Source organism: Aegilops tauschii, chromosome 4, assembly GCF_002575655.3.
Source record: "Aegilops tauschii subsp. strangulata cultivar AL8/78 chromosome 4, Aet v6.0, whole genome shotgun sequence".
NCBI lineage: Eukaryota > Viridiplantae > Streptophyta > Magnoliopsida > Poales > Poaceae > Aegilops > Aegilops tauschii.
The window spans coordinates 102223788-102244582 of NC_053038.3; the positions used below are offsets into that span (position 1 = coordinate 102223788).

At 41.9% G+C, this 20795-nt stretch overlaps 1 protein-coding gene across 1 annotated transcript; it reads left to right on the top strand.

Moving 5' to 3' along the window:
* Positions 1-19666: 19666 nt before the first annotated feature.
* On the top strand, positions 19667-20074 carry LOC109762967 (pathogenesis-related genes transcriptional activator PTI5-like). Its single transcript, XM_020321843.1, has one exon. It carries the CDS (start codon positions 19667-19669, stop codon positions 20072-20074), a length of 408 nt encoding a protein of 135 aa, XP_020177432.1.
* Positions 20075-20795: the final 721 nt, after the last annotated feature.

The window sequence follows — 20795 nt, forward strand, 5'->3', positions numbered from 1 at the left end:
ACTTGAACAACCATACCTGTGACTGTAGGAGGTGGGACATGACAGCTGTGCCTTGCAGTCATTCCATTGCTGCAATGCAGAAAGTGAATCTACATCCTGAAGACTTTGTCAATGCTTTCTTCAAAAAGCCCATGTACTGTGAAACATACAAGCATATAATTTTCCCAGTTCTAGGTCCTGACCACTGGCCTCATACACCTGGAGATGACATATCTCCACCAGTGTTTAAAGAAAAGAAGGGCAAAAAGCAAACTGCCAGAAGGAAAGGTGTATTTGAGGTGCCAGCAAAAAAGGACACCTCAAGAATTGGTACTGTCACATGTAGCAATTGCAAGAAGCAAGGCCATAGGTTCAACAATTGTGGTGACCCTTTGAAGCTTAAGTTTCAGATGAGGATGAACAAGCACCAGGTCATTTGAGGCCATGTTTCATTTCATTTCATTGTTAAATTTGTTACAATGTTTCTTAATTGTGTAGGAAAATAGAGCAAATTGCTCTCAAGCTGGTTCTTCTATGGCTACAAATGCTCAGAGGCCTCCAAGAGTACCTGCTGCTACTGCACCTGAACCAAGACCAGCTACAGCAAGAGCTACAACTTCTGCACCTCCACCAGCTCCAATTGCTACTTCTAGGGCCAAAAAAAGGGCTGCTTCAACTATTCCAGCAGCAATAGCACAAGGACCACCGGCTAAGAGGAGCAGGACTAACACTTCTTCTGCTGCTAACACTTCTTCTCCTGCTAAGAACACCAGATCATCTACAACTTCTCCAGCAAAGAACACCAGATCTTCAAGTGCCCAGAGAAGAACATTCATTGCACCGAGGCAATCAACTTCAACTGTTGTCCAGGAGGGGTCAAAGAGGATCAGGAAGCCAAGTGGGAGGCTGAAAGACTACTTTTATGCAAGTGGTAACTAGCATGTCTTGGTCTGAACTTGAGTTCATTTGCCATGGTTCTGTTTGTGTCAGTGAAACAAATATGGATGGATTTGGGTCTACTATGGTTTGTAATGACTATACTTTATTTTGTTTCAGAGATATTCAGTCAGTTGAACTACCATGGTTTGTAATAACTACTATTCCGTTAGTTCATTCAGATAGTCATTCCTGTGTTGATTCAGTCAGTAAATCCAGTCAATGTATCTTCTGTCAGTTAATCCAGTCAGTAGATTTCTGATCCACAACATACATTCATTCAGAGTAGCATAAATACACAGATACATTGATACAGAGTACCATCAAACACCAGTTATTACACAGAATGGAGTAGATCTCACATAGAACACCAAGATAGATAGATAGATAGATAGATAGAAAGATAGATAGATAGATGAACATATCAGTCATAGCGCACGAAGAAACGACCCCACTTAGACCTAGTAGCTGGATGAGGATCCATGACTGCTCTTCTCCTCGCCCAAGATATGATGTGATTCGAACTCCTTCTCCTGCCACCAGGGAAAAGAAGCTCAAGTTCTTCAGCGTTGCACTTCTCCACCACCTTCTCGGCGAGCCGGCGGTTGAACTCAAGCTGCTGCTCGTCCTGGGCGGCCTCCTGTTCCCTCTGTATGCGCCTCCTCCTTCTCTGTTGTGCTGCTGGAGGCCTCACCTCCACGGCCTCTCCCTCCTCCTCTGTTACATCTCCCATGTCCATGTCAGGATCCATCTATAGGGTTTGTTGTGGGTGGCGGCTGCTGGAGTGGCTGGGAAAGGGTGGGTGGGGAGGGGTTTATATTGCAGTGGTGGAGGGGGTGGGTGGGTTTTAGTAGCCCTAAGTCAGTTTCATTTGGGACTGGCCCACTAAGCCCAATACCACTGTGCATAACTATATAGATAACATACAAGATTAATAGAGACTACTTGCCAACAGCATATAAGATCCATTACAACATACTTAAGAACATAGCAAATATGGTTCTTACATAAGACACTAAAGTTCAAATGCAGTGCCAAACCCTAGGTTAACTTCATATTCCCCCAAAATGTACACCCATATAATCACTTGAGACAGTTAGGCCACATCCTTATATATAGGCCCTGGATGTACTTCATCACCATTTCACAGCACTTCATGACTCAAGGATGGCCTTGATTTGCTCTAATTTCTCCTTGCTGCCATATCCATCTTTCAGCAGCTCGGCAACAATTTGCTCAAGCTTTTCCTTCTCCTTCTTAAGAACATCTCTGTCAACTTCAACATCCTTCATAGCCTTCCTAGTGTTCTTGATGATATCAGCTTGGCTCTGCAAAATGCACCTATGCTCTTTTGCAAGTTTAAGCTTTTCCATCTGCACCTCCAACATAGCTTTCTCCTCTAGCTCCTTCTTCTCAAGTTCTTTCTCCTTCACTTGTTTCTGGTACACCATCTTGTCCACCCTACCATCCTGCCAATCAAACATCTTGGATACATCATCAACAAGTTTGGTGTACTCAATGCAAAGCTTGTCATTTTCCATCTTAAGCTTGGCCAACTCCCTTTCATGTTCACACTTAAGCTTGGCCAACTCCTTCTCAAACTTCTCCTTGTCAAGTACCCTTCCACAGTTCTGCTCATGGAACATTTCCAATAGCTTGGAAAGACATCTCTGAAGAACAGGAGGCCAAGGCCCATCAACCCACTCTACAACACCACAATTCACACCATTTTCCTACATTTGTAATTGTGATAAGTTATTAGAAGTGGACTAGTAGCTTATTTCAATTCCATGATTAACTTGAAATTTCTAACAATGAATAAAATAAATGAGATATGATAAGTTATTACAATGCCATGATTGAGTTTCCAAAGTATCAAACTACTGCATCATATCAAACAACAGTGAACATCCATAGCAGAAAACTTAATTGGCATCTAACCTGGACTGGGCAGCCATAGAAACGCCTTCGTGTCACAATGCCTTCAAAAGCAACACGCTTAATAGGCCTCATTTGGTGCGGAATGCACTTGGGTTGAGCAAGCTCAAGTTGGCCACAGAAAAGGGGCTCCACAATGGTGTCTGGTTCCTCCTGCAACCAAAATGACCAACAGAACACTGCACTCAATACCACAATCAACTTGCACTGTTCATTAACCCTGAACACTGAAAAATCCCCAAATCAGCATAAACCCTAACACTGTACAGAGATGAACCCTAGGTGTTACCTCAATCCTACAATCAAACCCCACCTTCAGTAAGATCAATATCACAGAGACAACAACAACACTACACTCAGCAACATCCATGGCTGCTCTACTAGCACCTAACCCTAACCCTAACCCTAGGTGGCAAAGAAAAACTTACCATAAGTCCCATGTCCATGCTGACGACCTCGCACTCCTCCTCGGAGCTCGTTTCCTCGTCGTTCCAGGAAGGCATTGCGGCAAGGAGGTCGACGGTGAACGACCTCGAAGACGGCGAGCGGCGGCGAGCTCGTACTGGAGCAGGGGAGTGGGAGCAGGGGAGTGAGAGCGAGCAGGAGAGAGTGAGCGAGCAGGGTGCGCCCGACCGACCGAGGGGGTATTTACCCCAGTTCTGACCGAACCGGCCTGCCTAACGGCCGTCAACGGCCGCACCGTGAGCGCGCGTGGCCACGTGGGTTGACAGGTGGGTCCAGGCGGTCAGGAAAACGGTTAAATCGCTAGTCACCGCGGGTTTGGGTTTTTTGGAACAGCGGACCACGCGACTGATAGGTTTTTGAGAAAATTTAAAAAGTGGTATTTTTTTAGAACCCTAGCCTGTAAACTAGTAGTTTTATGCTATTTACTCACAAAGTTGGCCAAGCCACCTTCCTCTGTATAGTAGCGAAATGAAACTTCTAACGCAAAGTAGACTCGACTCCTTGCCACATACTCCAAGAAACTACATGAATAGTCATTTAATTACATTAGGATTAATTTGAACTAATTACGTGAAACAGTTACTACTCTGTTCCATTTTAATTGACGTGCTAGACTCATTTGATTTTTCCAAAATAATTGGTGTTATGTACTTACTAGTCTAAATCGGGTCCCCTTCTTTTTTCCTGATTGCACCTCCCCCTCTCGGTACACTCGTCTCTTAGGCCTTGTTTGGATATGTAGCTTTTTTTTTTATGAATATGTAGGTTTAGCCGAACTAGTTTTCCGTGAACTCGTATAACAACATAACAAACTAAACTCATGTTTGGGCTCTCGACGTAACAAACTTTTTTGGCTCCGTTCCTTAGATTCTTTTCTCACGACACGCCCTTCCCCATTCACATCATTTACCAGTTACTACGTATTTGCTTTTAAGTTGGAGTAATATGGTTAGCATGCCTTCAAAATTTCAAATTAGAAGCCATGCATATATTATCGAATAGTAAAATAAAAGAACTTAACTTTATTTTTTGAGAAAATCAAAGAAACTTAACTACTCTAGTAAGCTTTGGTCAAGTGGAGATTGAGCTAGCAGTGTAAAACTGGGGAAGAGACTAACCACGTTGAACATGAGTCAGCTTGAGTCTGGCCTAGTCTGGCTTGGGCACGTGGTGACTTTTTGAAACATGGACATTTTCATATTTGTGATTTTTTTTAGAAAAACACAGATCATTTTTGAAAATGTGATTTTTTTTTTGGAAATCGTGAACATTTTTGAATCTGTCAACGACTTCTGAAAAATGGGAGCTTTTTTGAAATTTGAAAGTGAACAACTTTTTTAAAACAGGAACATTTTTTTAAATGGGAATATTTTTTGAAACTCCAATTTTTACTTATGAAAAGTGAATTATTTTTGCATATGTGAACAATTTTTTAAAATGGAGACATTTTTAGAAACTCCGAACAAAATTTGAAAATCCGAACAATTTTGCAAATTTGGGATAGCTTTCAAGACATGATCATTTTTTAAAATTCTTTGTTTCCTTGGAATGAATTCCTCAACTACTTAGGTAACGAAACAAAACGTTCATCTATGATCTTTCTTAAGAAAAGATTGGATTTTTTACAAATCATGAATTTTTTTGAAAAGAAAAGGAAAGGGAATAAAATGGTGCATGTTTATTTTTAAAAAATATGGACATTTTATAAAATTCCAAAAATATAAAATATAGAAATAAATATATTGAACATCTTATGAAATTTTTCAATTTCTTTAAAAAGAAAGAAACAGAAAAAAAGGAAAAAAATCAAGAAGAAAAACCGAAAAACCAATAAAGAAAACACCAGAAAAAACACAATGCATGAACACTCTAAAATTTACCAAAACTGGTATAAATGAGATTCGAACTTTTTGGATCATTCCCAAGCCGAAACGAGAAAACGCTACTCCAAGCGCTAAATGGGCAAGTCCACATACTCGCTGGTGCGTCGCTCCTGTGCAAACCATCGAGAGTTCAACGCACCGCCCATTGCGAGGTGCACGGCCGCCTCGCCTTCATGGCGCCGGCAGTGGGCCGGGCCAGTAGGAGGTGGCTCGTCGACCAGATGCCATCTGCTTTTTGTCTTCTCTTTTGTACAGTTATTTAAATTTTAAACTAAATTAATATATTTAGAGACATAAATTTACTTATTAAATGTAAAAACATGAATTTGAAATAAATGCTAACACAGTATAAAACATTTGTTATCGTACTTTTACAAAAAAAATGATAACTTTCAAAAAACATATTCGTGAAAACATAAAAATGTTCTCGCATTTCAAAAAAAATGTATCCATATTTTAAAAGATGTGTATACAGTGTAGATTATTTTGCGTAATGTAAAACAAACGTTTCGTGCCATTACAAAAATGTACGTCATACTCTATGGAAGTAATACCGAATTCAAAGAAAAATCCCTTATTTGAAAAAATGTTAAATACAAATGTAAAAGTATACCCGTGTAGGTTACAAAATATATTTATTTCTACTAGACAATGTATTATTGCATTTTAAAGAATATTTCCTGTGTTTCCGAAATATGTCCACGAAACTTTCAAAAATGTTTATCCATTGTAATAAAATGTTCATGTAAAAAACTGTTTATTTATATTTTAAAAGTGTACACCATGTATTTTGGAAAACTGTTACCAATGTATTCAAAACAATTATTTTTCTAAAACGTACATCATATGTTTGATAATGTCCAAATGGTACAAAAAATATTTAACATGTGCACTCGCAAAAAAGTAGACATGTGTTAAAAAGAAAACAGATTAAAACCGACAAAGAATAAAAAGAAAGCAAAATAAATCCGAGGAATAAAATGAAAACCAATAAAGAATTAAGAAACCAAAAGCATAGTGAAGAAAGAAAAAAATCAAAGAAAACTAGTGAGAAAACAAAGTACAATGAAGGAAAAAGGATAAACCCAAAGAAGACCATTGAAAAAACAAGAACATCAAGAGAAAAAGATGAAAACCGCAGCAAGCTATTTCAATGACGGGCCGGCCCAATTCGATCGCCAGTTGGTAATTCCTAATAGATATCGGTACGTGTGAGCCCTGGTCATGGGTCGGGAAGTGCATCGATGAATCCGGGTACATATCAACCCACTTTGAAAAACACATTTCTAAATGCTAAAAAAATCTGGAAAAGGTTGCACGGAGACGTCTTCATGTTTTATGTGCGTGCATAAAGTTTCAGGGAAAAAAATACTTTTTTTGTTGCTGGGGCAAAAAAGACAAAAAATTATGTCGTGAAACGTCATTTAGAAACGCTGAAATTTGTCCTTTTTGCAGGACAAAACAAAAGGATATTTTTTCACAAAATTTTGTGCCACGCACACATATTTACAAACATTTTAAAACGTGTTTAAAATGTATTTTACAAAAAGTGGGGTGCATCTGCCCATGAGTTCAGGACGTGCCTACTCGCCAGTGGTCACTACTATTTGGCGCATAGGTGGCAAAATCGACAGCTGGCGCGCGCGTCCCTACCTTTTTGGGCCGGCCAGTTTGGGACTCCTTTTCCACCGGTTTTGGCAAGGTTCTACGATGTATCAAAAACCCTGTTTGTTTGTTTTTTCACTTCTTTTTATTTTATTTTTTATTATTTCGTTTATGTTTTCTTTTCTTTTTCATTTTTCCTTGACTGTTATGTTTTACAGTTTTTCCTTTTTTGCGGCAATCTTTCAAGTTAACGAAAATATTTTCTCAAATGGTTGAATATTTTTTAAAATCATGAATATTAATGAACTCATGAACATTTTGGAAAATCTTGTACCTCTTTATAATTTCACAAATAGTTTCTGAATCGATAAACCTTTTTTAAAAATTCAGAAACTTTTTTGGAAAAAGTGAACATAGTTTTTTGAAACTCATGAACTTTTTTTTATATCGGTGAACATTTTTCAGAAATTGGTGGGACGCCATTTGTATATCATAAATATGTTTTTTAAATTATTAACATTTTTTAGAATTCACGAACATACACTTTGGAATTCAGAACATTTTTCAAATTAATGAACAGTGTTAGCATTTTGTGAATATTTTTCAACTCATCAGCATTTTCTGAATTCAAGTTACAAATTCGCGAACATTTTTACAATTATGAACATCTTTTCAGCTCCCCAACATATTTTCGAACTTGGGAAGATGTTTGAAATTCCTAAACTTTTTTAAAATTATCGTGAATATTTTTTCAAATCATGAACATATTTCAAATTCGTAAATAATTTTTTTAATTGTAATGACGATTGAGACTCATGTAACATTTTTGTGAATTTAGGAACATTTTTGAAATTTCTGAACAGTTTCTAAAATTCACGAACATTGTTTGATATGCATGAACATTTTTACTATTCCTGGCAAAAAAAATTCTCAAAAAATCTTTGTTCAATCGATGTTTGTTTAATTTGGGAACAATTTTCGAAGTGGCAAATAATTTTCTGAATTTTGTGAACTTCTTTAAAAAACTGTGTTCCATTTTCTTGAGTTTGCAAACATTTTCTTAAAATTCTAGAATATTTTTGGTTCTCTGAACTTTTTTCCGAAATAACAGAAATTATTTTATTTCCTTGACATTTTTCTCAAAATCGTGATTTATTTTTGAAAATGCGAATATTTTTTCAAAACCAAGATCATTTTTTGAAGTCCAACATTTTATGACTTTTTGAATATTTTTTTGAATTCATGAACGTTGTACCATTATTGTACCTTTTTTCAAATTTGCAATGTGTTTTAATATTAGGAACTTTTGAAAATCCTGAATTATTTTTAAAAAGGAAAAAGGATAAACAGATATAAAAAGACAAAAATCGGAATGAAAAAAGCGCCCATCCCAAGCCACACATGGGCTGGCCCGAAAGGGCTCAGGGAGAAGCTGGGGGGTGCGCGCAAGCAGTGTCTCCAGAGCGTTGTGCGGCAAATAAGAAGTCCCCAATGAGCCCGTCAACAATCACACTGGGCCTGCACTGAACGAGTCGGGCATCCTGGAAAAAACCTATTTTGCTCTTCTAAAAGAAAAAACCTATTTTCTTTTACGTCCATTGCCACCACCGTAACCCCTATTTCCTATTTGACGCCCTCACCGCCGGTTAAAAGTCATTCTAAAAACCAGCTCACACCCCCTCCCCTCGGGCCTAGGCTTGACCCATTTACGTTATTTTTTGCTTCTTCAAACTCTAGGACAGCTCATGGTAACTAGTTGGGACATCAGAGGATTCGATCTCTGAACCTCACGGTTAGTTCTGAACGCGCAATAGACACTAAAATAGTTCTGAACCTTTTGTACCTACCTACTATTTTTCTACTTCTTTGTTGTGTGTCAACTTTTAACACTAAAATAATACTCTGGTTTTTCTTCCGTTTTTACCATGTTTTAATATTACTATTTATTTCCATTTTTCTTTTCCTGTTTTCTTTTTCAACATGCATGAACCTTTTTCATATTTCATGAACTTTTTTCGGTCTTTTGCTAACTTTCAAGTGAAATATTTTCAAAGTTCATGAACTATTTTGAAATTCATGATCTCTATTTCAGTTTTTTGCAACTTTTTAGTGAAAATTTGTCAAATCCTTAATTCCAAAATCAATGGACTTTCTTATATCTTTGAATATGTTTTCCAAAATTGATTAGCTTTTCTGAAATTTGAATTTGTTTTCAAAAATGTTTCGATAAAGGGTGGATTTTTTTGACTCAAAATGAAGCATCAAGAGAATACAAACACAATGAGTACAGACCCAGCCTCTGCAGAGTTAAGATGCACATAGCCATAACCAAACCACACACACAATAAACGCCGACAAATAGCAAAGTCATATAAGACCAAAGCTATGCCTAAGCGAGAAAAAAAAACCGAAGCGAACAGATCCGCGATCGGCAAACTATTACAAGGGCCGTATCCGCCCCAATCATCTCATGAATTTGTTTTCAAAATATGTGATGTTTTTTCAAATTCATGAACATTTTTGAATTTGACTAACTTTTTTTTTCAAAATGAATGAACATTTTTCCCAAATGTTTGAACTTTTTTCTCAATATCAATGAAAACATTTCACATCTGAGTTTTTTTTACAAAATCCGTGATCTTTTTTCTAATTTTTGGGTTTTTTTTAAATTAATGAACTTTAAACAAATCCTTAGGTTTTTCCAAAATTTTGAAAAGTCAACGTGGTCAACAGCATTACCTGCGAGCGGCCAAAGTTTCAATGGTGAATTTACCCCGCGAAAATCGAACTTGCGAGCGATTTTGTTTTTAGTCGAGCATCCACAAAAGCGATAGGTTTGTGCTAATGGGCCGGCCAAAACGTGTTTCACGTGAGCGCCGCCTGGCAAACTGGCGCAGGTACTATATACACGTAGCCCGCAGCAAGCTCTAGCGATGGCTCGCCTGGGCAAAACGGTACTGGGCCGGTCTAGTAACCACTTATTGGGTTGGTTCTTCTCTGGTCCATACTTGTTCGACTGTTTCAATACGTTTTTCGCTCGGGAACTGAATCGATCGACTGTCCTTCAAATTTCGCGGGGCCGGTTAGGAGAATCGATTTTCTGTTTTGATCGCTCCAGGTTATAAACTGTTTCGCTACCACAGAATCACTTAGGAAACCAACTTTCAGAAAAGGAATAGATTAGAAAGAACAACAAATTTTCTTAAATGAGATTCAGGAGTATGGAAAAAAATAGTTCAAAAATTTGAAAAGTTCATGGAATTCGACAAAAATAATAGATTTTTCGAAAAGCTCGCCTATTTGAAAAGACATCATCACTTTTTTTTGAAATCACGAATTCGCAAATAGTTCATCTATTTTGAAAAAAAAATCACGAACTTAGAAAATAATTGATTGATTTAGAAAATTTCATCGATTTTTTTAAAATTCATCAGTTTTAATTTTTTTATCAAATTTTGAAAAACATTCATCAATTTTTTTAAAAATTCATCAAATTTGAAAAAGGTTCATCGACTTTGAAAAAATGTTCATCAAAGTTGACAAAAGTTCATTGAATTTAAAAAATTTGTCGGAATGTAAAAAAATTTCATCAAATTTGGGAAGAGGTTCATTTTCATCGATACTGTAAACAATTCATCGGTTTTGAAAAATGTTCATTGAATTTGAAAAAAGTCATCAATTTTTGAAAATTAGTTCATCGATTTTGATAAAAAGTTCATCAATTTTGCAAATACTTCATGCACTTTAGAAAAGAAAATTTTAAAAAGAAAAAATAAAAGGGAAAAGGGTAAAGAGAAGAAAAAAAGGAAACAAATGAAAAAGAAAAAAAAATACAAACAATGTAAATCACGTCGCGCAACAGTAGAAAAGAGTGAAACGTAGAAATAAGTCATGATATTCTAGGTGTCTTGGTTGGTCAGTGCGGTTTGTACTGATTGAAGAGGTCTCTTGCTCGACTGTTGCCCCTGCATTCCCTTTTTGCAGTTCTTAAAGGAAAAAAATGGAAATGGGTCGGCCCAGCGCGGAAGAGGTATGCGCCAGTTTGCAAATTGCACTTTAACAGGCTCATAAGAGGCCAAATAGAAGATGTCATAGGCGACACAGAGCATTTGCGAACTGGCTCATTTGATTTTTGAGGAGGACGAACTGGCTCATAAGCCCTTCTCCCGGTGAGCCTTATGAGCGAACTGGCTCATAAGGCGCCAACGAGGAGCTCTCACCCACACACACTCGCGCTCTTTTCTGGGCCCATAGCCCTTCTCCCAGTGAACGCTCCTCTCGTTTCAGCAAATCTGTTTTTTCTTATTCCAAAGAAGAGCAATTTTTATTTCTCTTTGGTATTCGCATGTTTGGGGAATTTAGCGGTTTTTTTCTTATTTTTAATTTTGTCTTTCAATTTCCTCCTAGTTCTTCTTTTCTTTTTTCTGATTTTCTTTTTCCAGTTTTTCTATCATTTATTATGTTGTTTTCCATTTTTTTCTTTCTTTTTCTCATTTCTATTTAAGTTCGTAAATATAGTTATCTTATACACAGTTCTTTTTAAATGCATGAGGATTTTTTAGTGCATGTTAATATATTTTAAAACACATGATCAAATATGGTATATTAAAAATGTGTTAATGTGTTTCTAAAAATGTTCATACATCTTAAAGAAACTATTCACATATTCTAAAAAACGATGCATTTAAAAAAATGCTCAGACACTTACTAGACTATTCATGTAATTAAGAAACTATTCACATTTTGTAAAATAATATAATTGTATTATGGAAAAAATCAGAGAAAACTAGAGCAAACCGAAGGAACCAACGGAAATCTCAAACAAATTGATTAAAAAAAGATTGGTTACAAATTACTCGCTCCATCTACTAATACAAGCTCACTTCATACTTTTATATCTAACTTTGACCAGTAATTTTACCAACAAAATGTGAGTCATATGTCATAAAAAGTGCCATTGGATGCCCATTTCAAAGAACCTTCCGGTTATATATTTTGTATGGCATATAACCCATATTTTGTTGACAAAAATTTATAAGTCAAAGTTTGACATGAAAAACATAGTGGCCTTATATATAAACATGAAGAGAGTATTGAAATTTGAGAAATCTCAATAAATTTTTATTGAAAGTTAGAACCCTGCTGCTCCTCTGTCATGTCCAAGGAAAAAAGTCCACATAAACATTGCAAGTATTCTATGTATTTCTTTCAATCCTCCGTAGTAAAAAGCGGTATCACCATGTACAATAATTAATAAATAAGCATCTACCGATGATTAAACCTAACAATATTTTCTTCATTTATATAGCCGCTGAAATAATCCAAGAGATAAACATGACATGTTGCATTTTATAGGTATGTGCGTTAGGTATTTTTATTTTTCAGGCATGACGTGTTAGGACATTTTGTACAAACTACAACACATGGATTCTGGAAGCACCATAGATAAGGTCAATAGCTAACAAAATTCAAACGGCATCCAAATTAATTGGGAAAGCAAATGCAATGCGTACACTAATACAGAACAAATCATTCTCTGTCAGTCAAAATACCAAATAAATAGTCTATTAACTAAGAATCAGCAAGTTACATTAATCTCAGTACTCCAGGGGTATTTCAGCCTTTTCATGCTCGCAGTCGTTTTCACAGCTATATTGCCAAACAACCAACCTTTACTATAGCTGTTCTCTCAACACAGGAGCTTTTCCGGCACAACATGCCCATATCTAATTCTATTGAATCACAGCATAAACAAACACGGCCACAATACTCTCTAATCTAACATCTTTTTGTCCCATATGCTGATAATATCAATCGTCAAACGCTCTTATTAGATCTTCTAGAGCTCTAGACCCCAGAGCTAAAGTCAACCTTGTTTTGCCCCTACTAACTGCCCGTTTGTCTTACTAGTTGTCTCCCTTGACACAACGAAGCCCTACCTGCTACTAGCAAATATTGGTGCACAATCAAGTAATAAAATACATTTATGGATTGTCACAACTTTTCTCCGCATGTATTTTAATATATACATGGTTAGTGGATGTGATCTTTTTCAGGAATAAATAGTATCTGCGTGTAGTGATGAAGCAATAAGAATTTGCTCGATGCTTGGTGGACTAAGAGCATCTCCAACGGCTGCAAAAAATTCCGCGCCCAATGAAAGTTTTAGCACGCCACTGTAGCACTTTTAATGCGCCGGGACCAACATTGCTTTAGCAGATGCTCAAAAACACGCACCCAAAAAGCAAACAGTGCAAATTGTGAAGCGCGCGTAATCCGAAGCCCAAAATATGCTGCGCGCGATAGCGTTTTTCAGCGCGCGCCCTAAATCTTTTAGCACTACAGCATCTGCTGGAGCTGTTCAGCGCCCAAAAAAACAAAATTTTAGTGCGCGGAGCTCTTTTTGGGCGCCTGTTGGAGATGCTCTAAGGAGAGCACACATCTTTTGTTCTCACACTCCAATTTTACACCTCACTACTAGTGTTATGCTTCTGCACTGTGCAGGTCATGACCTAGTTTTGCTCCCACTAAAGCTTCGTCACTTTGTATGTGTAGTTGTGAGTTTGATAGGGGTTATATTACCCTAGAGAAACTCCAGCAGATTATACAAAATTACAATCTCACCCCTCTAAAACCATTTTGTAGGTTCCGCAGAGCGGTGCTATTTTAGATTCCTTCTACTAAAAATTCTACAATTTTTATGCATAGACAATCACAAAACGGAGCTCACTCTCTAGTGTCACAAATAAACTTGTATTTCATGCTTCTTCTCATGTCCATGGAGAGTCGTATTACCACTTAAATGTCACGTCAGACCCTCACATTGTGGCAGAGCTAGGAGGCAGCCGAAAGGAGCGAGGGATGTGGCAGAGTGGGCGTATGGTGCCCAGCAAGGGGAAGGGGGTCCCACAGGGTGTAGACAACAACAACATCACTTCGGCGGCGATCGCCGGTTGGAGGAGGCCGCGGCTCGGCTAGGGAGCAGAGGTGTGGTGACAACCATGGTGGAGGAGTAGGAGGGTCGCCATGTCGTCTCCGTTGTGCCTTTCACGGGACCGGGCACGAGGTGCGGTGAGCCCATGGGCAGGCGACCTATGGGGTAGAGCTGGCTGTGAGCGGGCATAAGAGGCAGGCCACCTACATCCTCTTCGGAGGTAGAAATTACGTGCGACCTGAGGTTGAAGGGACACAGGTGGCGAGGAGAGGTTGGGGACGGCGACAATGGGGGCTGGGGATTTAGTTGAGATCGTGAACCTTTACTGGTGAATTTTTTTTAGGGATAGAACTCCCTCAATATTGGCCTCTCCTTTCTTTAAAGATAGAGAAAGGCAATACGATGTTTTTAGAGGTCTTCTAAAACTAAGGATGGAGAGTAATTTGAGAAATATGTTAGAGTAGCTAAAAACCTTATTTTGTTGTTTTTAGAGTGTGGGTGAGTTATGAAAATCTACTAGAGTTGCCCTAAAACTTTTAAGCAATATTTTCTTGATTAATGAGATCATTAGCATAGTGGCAAGCTCCAAAAATTTAATCAATGCATCGTCACTCTTAGCTGTGAGTGACCTGCAGTGCTGAAACTTATCCAACATATGTGTGGTAAATAATAAATGTTTCCTGAGCTAGCTACTCATATTTGCATGTGCTAGTACACCTTGTTTTTTTATCCTAAATGGCCCTTTCCCAAAATTAATTGCTTAGTGGCCCCTCTCAAAACTTATTTCGGAATCTGCCCCCAGCAAATATGCCAAGAGTTTGGAGCATCTCATAGATGTAGTGTGAGATGCCAAACCGTTTGGAGTGACTCATGCACTTGTGTAGTCAAACGATTTCTCTTCAGTATGTGTATGAGTCGCGCCAAACGGTTTGGCACATCTCTCAGAGGTTAGATTCTGAAATAATTTTCGGGAGGGGACATTGACACAAAATGTTTAAAAGGGTCATTTTGTGTAAATATACCTAATGCTAGGAAGTCTATTATTTCCAACTAGATTCATCTCGTGACAAGAATATGAATAGTACATGCTGGACTAGACCCTTAGTTTACCAAAATATCCATCTCATCTGATCACTAGGTTACTTAGCTATCATCCGCATAAGGTTACTTAGCTATATAATGTTTTACATTAAAATCACTTTTGACTTAAAGTTATTCACTCACCCAATGTTGCTGGAATGAGAATTGGTCTATAAATAACACAATCTAAGCAGTTGAGACATCCGGCCTATTGTATGAGTTAATTAGTTTGTTTGACACTTAACCTAAACAAGATCGAGAGAGCCTTCCTTTCGTCCAGAACTGATAAAACAACCGGTGCATAGTGCAAAGTTAACTGGGATGTTTTCTGCCGGCCTACGGCATATGGAGGCCTTAGGGTTCCCAACACCGACAAGTTTGCTCGTGCCTTACGCCTGAGATGGCTATGGTATCAATGGAAAGAGCCGAACAAACTGTTGGTGGGAATGGGTAACCCATGTACTGAGGACGACCGTGAATTATTCTACGCCTCCACCACGATAATCATGGGCAATGGTGCAAAAACACCTTTTTAAGCCCAAGGATATTGCCACTCTCATTTTTGAGGCCTCAAGGAGAAAATCTTGGAAGGTGAGAGAGGCTCTTAATGAGAATGCTTGGATGCTTAAGATCAACCGGGACACCGTCATCATCGGTAATCATGTTCGCGAATTCTTCACCCTTTGGATGCTTGTTAATGAATTCAACCTTGATGATCTTGCCGAGGATGACATTGTTTGGAAGCACTCCATGGATGGGTTTTACTCTGCGGTCACCACTTACAAGGCACAGTTCCTTGGTTTGACTCTCTCTCCTATGGACTTCATGGTGTGGAAAGTTTGCCCCCCCCAAGGTCAAGTTCTTCGCATGGCTCGCCTTGCAAGGATTGATTTGGATCCCCAACCGACTTGAGCGTTGTCGTTGGGCTAACTGTGGCATTTGCCCTCTATGCAAGCGAGAGCAAGAGATGACCACCCACCTCTTCATCAAATGCCGCTTCACTACCCGGCTTTGGAGCATGGTCATCGAGAAATATGGGCTTGCGCATATGGACACCACGACTTGGCACCTCCACAAATCCCTCTTCGAATGGTGGGATAAGAGAACCGACTGGCAAACCCCAACAGTCGAGCGATGGCCTCCCTCACCATGCTCGTGACTTGGGCAGTATGGAATGAGAGGAATGCTAGGGTCTTCCGACACAAGAGCGCGCCGCTGCCAATCATCCTTAAAATTGTTACTGACGAGGCTAAGCTATGGGTTACCGCCGATGCTAAGAAACTAGGAAAAATTGTATTAAGCGAGTAATTGTCAAGCCGTGCTCAGTGAGTTCTTATAACACTCTAAACTCTTTTCTCCTCATTTAATAGATGAGGTAAATCTTTTGCCTCCGTTTCGGAGAAACGGATAACAAAGGAGACGAAGAGTGGACAACCAATTCAACGGAAAATGGCTAATGCAGCCGTTCCTCCTCAGCTAGGCCCGATGTTGCTTTAAGGTTCGTGTGGGCCACAAACTCGATGCAGCTCAGGCTGCCAAACAAGTCGAATTTGCATCCTCATGTCTGTATGAACGGCATGCGACCTACCAAATACACCCTTATATACTGGTGTTGTCATTTGTTTAGCCTGATCTTCCACGAAAAATATGATTACCTAGCTAGCCATCTTATGTTAATGCTCCTCAGAAACAAACAACAAGCACGTACGAACGAACAAAACAAATAATATTCGTCGATCGACAGTCAACAAACAAATTATTCAGCGAGCTATCCCAGATATAGTCGTTGATTTTTCTTAATGGCAAGTTGTGGTCAGAGAAGTTGCTGCCGCAACATTTTGATACCTCAACAGCATACATGAAGAAGTGCAGCATTTTGGTCTGCCAAACCTCCGGCGATTGCGGTGCGGTCGGATCGAAAAGTCGCTAGTATTTGCATCCAGCAACCAGCATTGAATTTCTTTTGACTACTAGAAGGTATCTATCTAACCGTAAAGCAGCAGAACAGAACACCACTTGCACTAATTTGCCAGTTTAGGGAGTACTGTCACTTTGTAAGCTTCTCGGTCCCTTTCAAAGACGGTTCTACAGAGATGTTATTAATGTACGAAAACGATAACGCCCACATATGTGGGCGTTAGCCAATTCGCCAGGCGTTAGCCAACTCGCCCACACGGCTCGATCGCCACCCAGTGCCTTTTGCACGAATCTTGGCACGAGAGGGCTGATTTTGTGTGCCACGTAGGACAACTCGCGTGTGTGGCGTATGAGGGAGTTCGCCCGCACGCTGTTTTCCCTCCGAGGTCAGCGGTTGCGACTCGGGGCGTGCGGTGGAACTGCCGTCGCGCCCGCACGCCCCGCACGACTTCTGTCCCCCATCTCCCACGACTGCCCATTTTCCCACTCTCCCACACCCAAGTTGTCATTTGCCATGTTTTTTGCAGGTTACATGGCAACCGCCCTATTCGTGATTGTAAGCAGATGGTAACTCTCTTTTACCCCAAACATGTTATTGTTGCCACGTCTATTTTTGTAGCGCTACATGGCAACTGTCTAGTGTTAGTAGGTGGCAACTCCTAAAGATACCACCGTAGTCCACATGCCCGTCTCCTCTCCCACACACCAAAAGCTATCAGTTGCCATGTGTTTTTGTAGGGTACATCGCAACAGCCCTAGTGTGCTTGTAAGTAGATGACAACTCTCTTTTTACCCCGGACATGGTTTTTGCCATGTTTTGTAGTGCTACATGGCAACTGTCTAGTGTTAGTAGGTGGCAACTCCTAAAGTTTTTAAATCATGGCAACTGTAGTAGACCAGACCATACATGGCAACAGCTGCAGTTGCCCAAAAATGGCATCCGGCACTTGACCTGAGATGGCAACTACAGTTGAGCAACCATGGCAACTGTAGTTGTCCGACATGGCAACTGTAGTTCAGCGACATGGCAACTGCAGATCAGCGACATGGCAACTGGAGTTACACGTACATGGAAGAGGGTCTGGACCATAGCAATCGCGGCGGGACGCGTGGTTACTGCCACGCGGGGCGTGTGGCTCGCAGGCGGGGAGGGGCGACGGCCGAGACGGGTCGTGCAGGCCGCGTGGTCACTCGCCCGGACGTGCTCATGCGGGCAATCGCGCCGCACACCGATGTGCAAGCTGTGGTGGGGTGCGCCCGGACGTGCTCGTGCGGGCGTGCCTGTGTCGATGCCACACGAAGCGTGCGGCAGATACCCCCTAGATGTTATACGTGTGGCAGTTATCGATGTCCTTAATGTATGGATCTAGCTAGACCTTGCATGCAAGCAAGCAAACAGCAATTCCGAGTTTCTGGCCCCAAAAAGCTTCGGGTATGCAAACTTCGTATGTATGGAATCCTTATCGAACCAACAAGTCATATTAGCATCTACTCCCTCGGTCCTATAATTCTTTTCTTTTTAGAAAAAGAGGATGACCCCGACGATGCATACAACCATTTTATTAATTGTTCATAAAAATCTTACAAAATGATACATTAGTAAGTCTGAAACACCTACTTGACAATATCTATCGTTACTCCTATCCACTTGATGAAGGGGTGCCGAAATTCCGAGCCGAATACCAAACAGATCTCGCAAAGCCTAGCATCTAAAGCCGGAGGCCCCAACCAAGTCGTCGCCAGGTCTGGGGCACACACCAATCTGGCGCACTCTCAGAGGCCGCCGCCGCCGTCTTACACGGATCCATCTTCAGAGCAAGAACTGACGCATCAACCTTGCCAGGCCTGCCATCGATGCCACCATGGCGTCAGACAACGCCACCTCCCTACGCGCATCCATCATCACGTATCCGTTGCCGAGACCCTGTCGTGCCACGCCGCCCGTCGATGTGTGACATGAAACGCCGCTCCAGCGCTAAAACCGTCCACTGGTCCCTCGAGCCAGTGCACACCTCCAACACCCCCAAGGAGGGAACGACACAAAAGCGTCGCCATCATCCGATCGAATGATTCTAGGGTTTCCCCCAGAGGTAGTGGATAGATGTCTTGAGCTTCTCCACGGCGATGCCTTCAGGAAGGAGACGACACAGAAAAGTGCCGCCATCGCCAGCCTTGGCACCTAGCCGAGGCAGGGCTTTCACCCGGATCAGCTCAACGAACCTTCATCCAGCATCGTGTGCATTTGATCTCGACTCCCCCTAGCACCTCAACATCGCTGGTGCTCCAGCCACCATCACATCACCTCGCACCTCCACGCCCTGGCCAGATGCGCCTGGCACCCCTGGCACACAAGACCGGTGAAGCCTAGCCACCATTCGCAGCACCACCACCATCCCGCAGGGCCGCCGGCCAGCCTTCATCCCTGATCAGATCTGAGAGCTCCCAGATCCGCCACCAGAAGACGCCATACCAGAAACCACACGGAGGCACCAGCAATGGAGACCACACCATCGAATCGAGTTGGGCGTCGGGGAAAGGCGTGGGGCATGAGGGCGACCAGCTCCCCTACGGTGCTGACGAGGGGATGGAGCCCCGCTCACCAAGCCACGAGCAACCCCGCCGCCGCCTACGCCACAAGGGCTTTGCCAGGTGGCGCCCGTCGGCGGCGACGAGGGGAAGGGCGGCGAGAGGGGGGAACCTAGGCGGTGGTGGCGGTGCACTCCCGAGTCGCTCGCGGGGGAGGCAACCCAGGAAAGAGCAACAAAGCATAAGATTCTAACAACCCTCTGTCCCATAATAGCATCTCCAACAAGCACGCTAGATATGGCGCGCACGGGAAATAAGGCGTTTTTTGTGCGCGCGAGCCGGTTTGATGCGCTCCAGCAGGCGGGAGAAAGTCTGGCGCGCGCACGAAAAAGTGGCAACGCGCATGGCGTCCAGCACGCTCTATAAAAACCACGCGCGGGCGCCAGCCAATCGCCGTCTTCGTCGCCTCTCTCTCCCTTCTTCCTCGCCTCTGCCGGTGGCCCGCCGCCGCCGCGCCCTTCTTCCTCGCCTCCAGCGCCCTGCCGCCGTCATGCCGCCGCGCACCCGGAGCAGCTCCGACTACCGCGGCGTCCGCGCCTGCCCCTTCGGCGTGTATTTCGCGGAGATCTACTTCGATGATACACGCCTCAGGCTCGGGACGTTCGAGACCGCCCACGAGGCCACGGGCGCAGATCTCGGGACATACGACGCGGCGGCGTGGCGCCTCGGGAGGACACGGGCGCAGATGAACTTCTCGGACGCGCGGATGCACCAACAGGCGCAGGAGGACCTCGTGCCTCCCCGCGGCTAGTCACCGTGGAGGACCGCCGCATCCAGCGGAGGCTGGAGTGCCACTTCCTCATCGCCGAGGCGGATGAGCATGCCATGGCGGTGTGGCGTGAGCGCTTCCCGGAGGATGTCCATGCCGAGAAAGAGTTTTGGGTGCAGAGGAGGGCGATGCGAGCCGCGGAACGGGCGGACAGGCGTGAGCGGAGGGCACTGGCGGAAGCTCAGTGCGATCTGGGGCCTGTGTCAACCTGGGACGACAATGATCCTCGGTGGGAGGACGTGTTTCTATCGTCGGACTACACCACCGAGGAGGAAGACAACGAGGAGTAGTTTGTCTAGTTTATCGTCGACGTAAAATCTACTATATTTGCATTGTACTATCGTTTTTATCTAGATATTTGTATTGTATGAACTAGCTTGTAGTGTTGCGCTTGTAATATGTATCATATTTATTTGTATCGTTTAATCTATATGTTGTTTCATATGTTTCGTATATGTTGCATCGTAGTATCGGCTGCTCGCGCGCGCTGGATTTTGCAGCACCTACTGGATCAAGCGCCCTCCTGCGTGCTAAAAAAACTATTTCGGCGCCGTGCGGTTACTCGCCTGTTGAAGATGCTCTAATGTAAGACATTTTTTGACTCTACATTGTGAGATAGAGGGAGTAAAATTGAAGTATCGGCGGAAATCTTCTTCGTCGATCCTTAGGCTACCTCGAGTCAGTAAACAAAAATCTGCGAATA

What these genes read in the sequence shown, in the direction of transcription:
- LOC109762967 (XM_020321843.1), top strand. Translation starts at nt 19,667, where the DNA reads ATGGCGTCCAGCACGCTCTATAAAAACCACGCGCGGGCGCCAGCCAAT.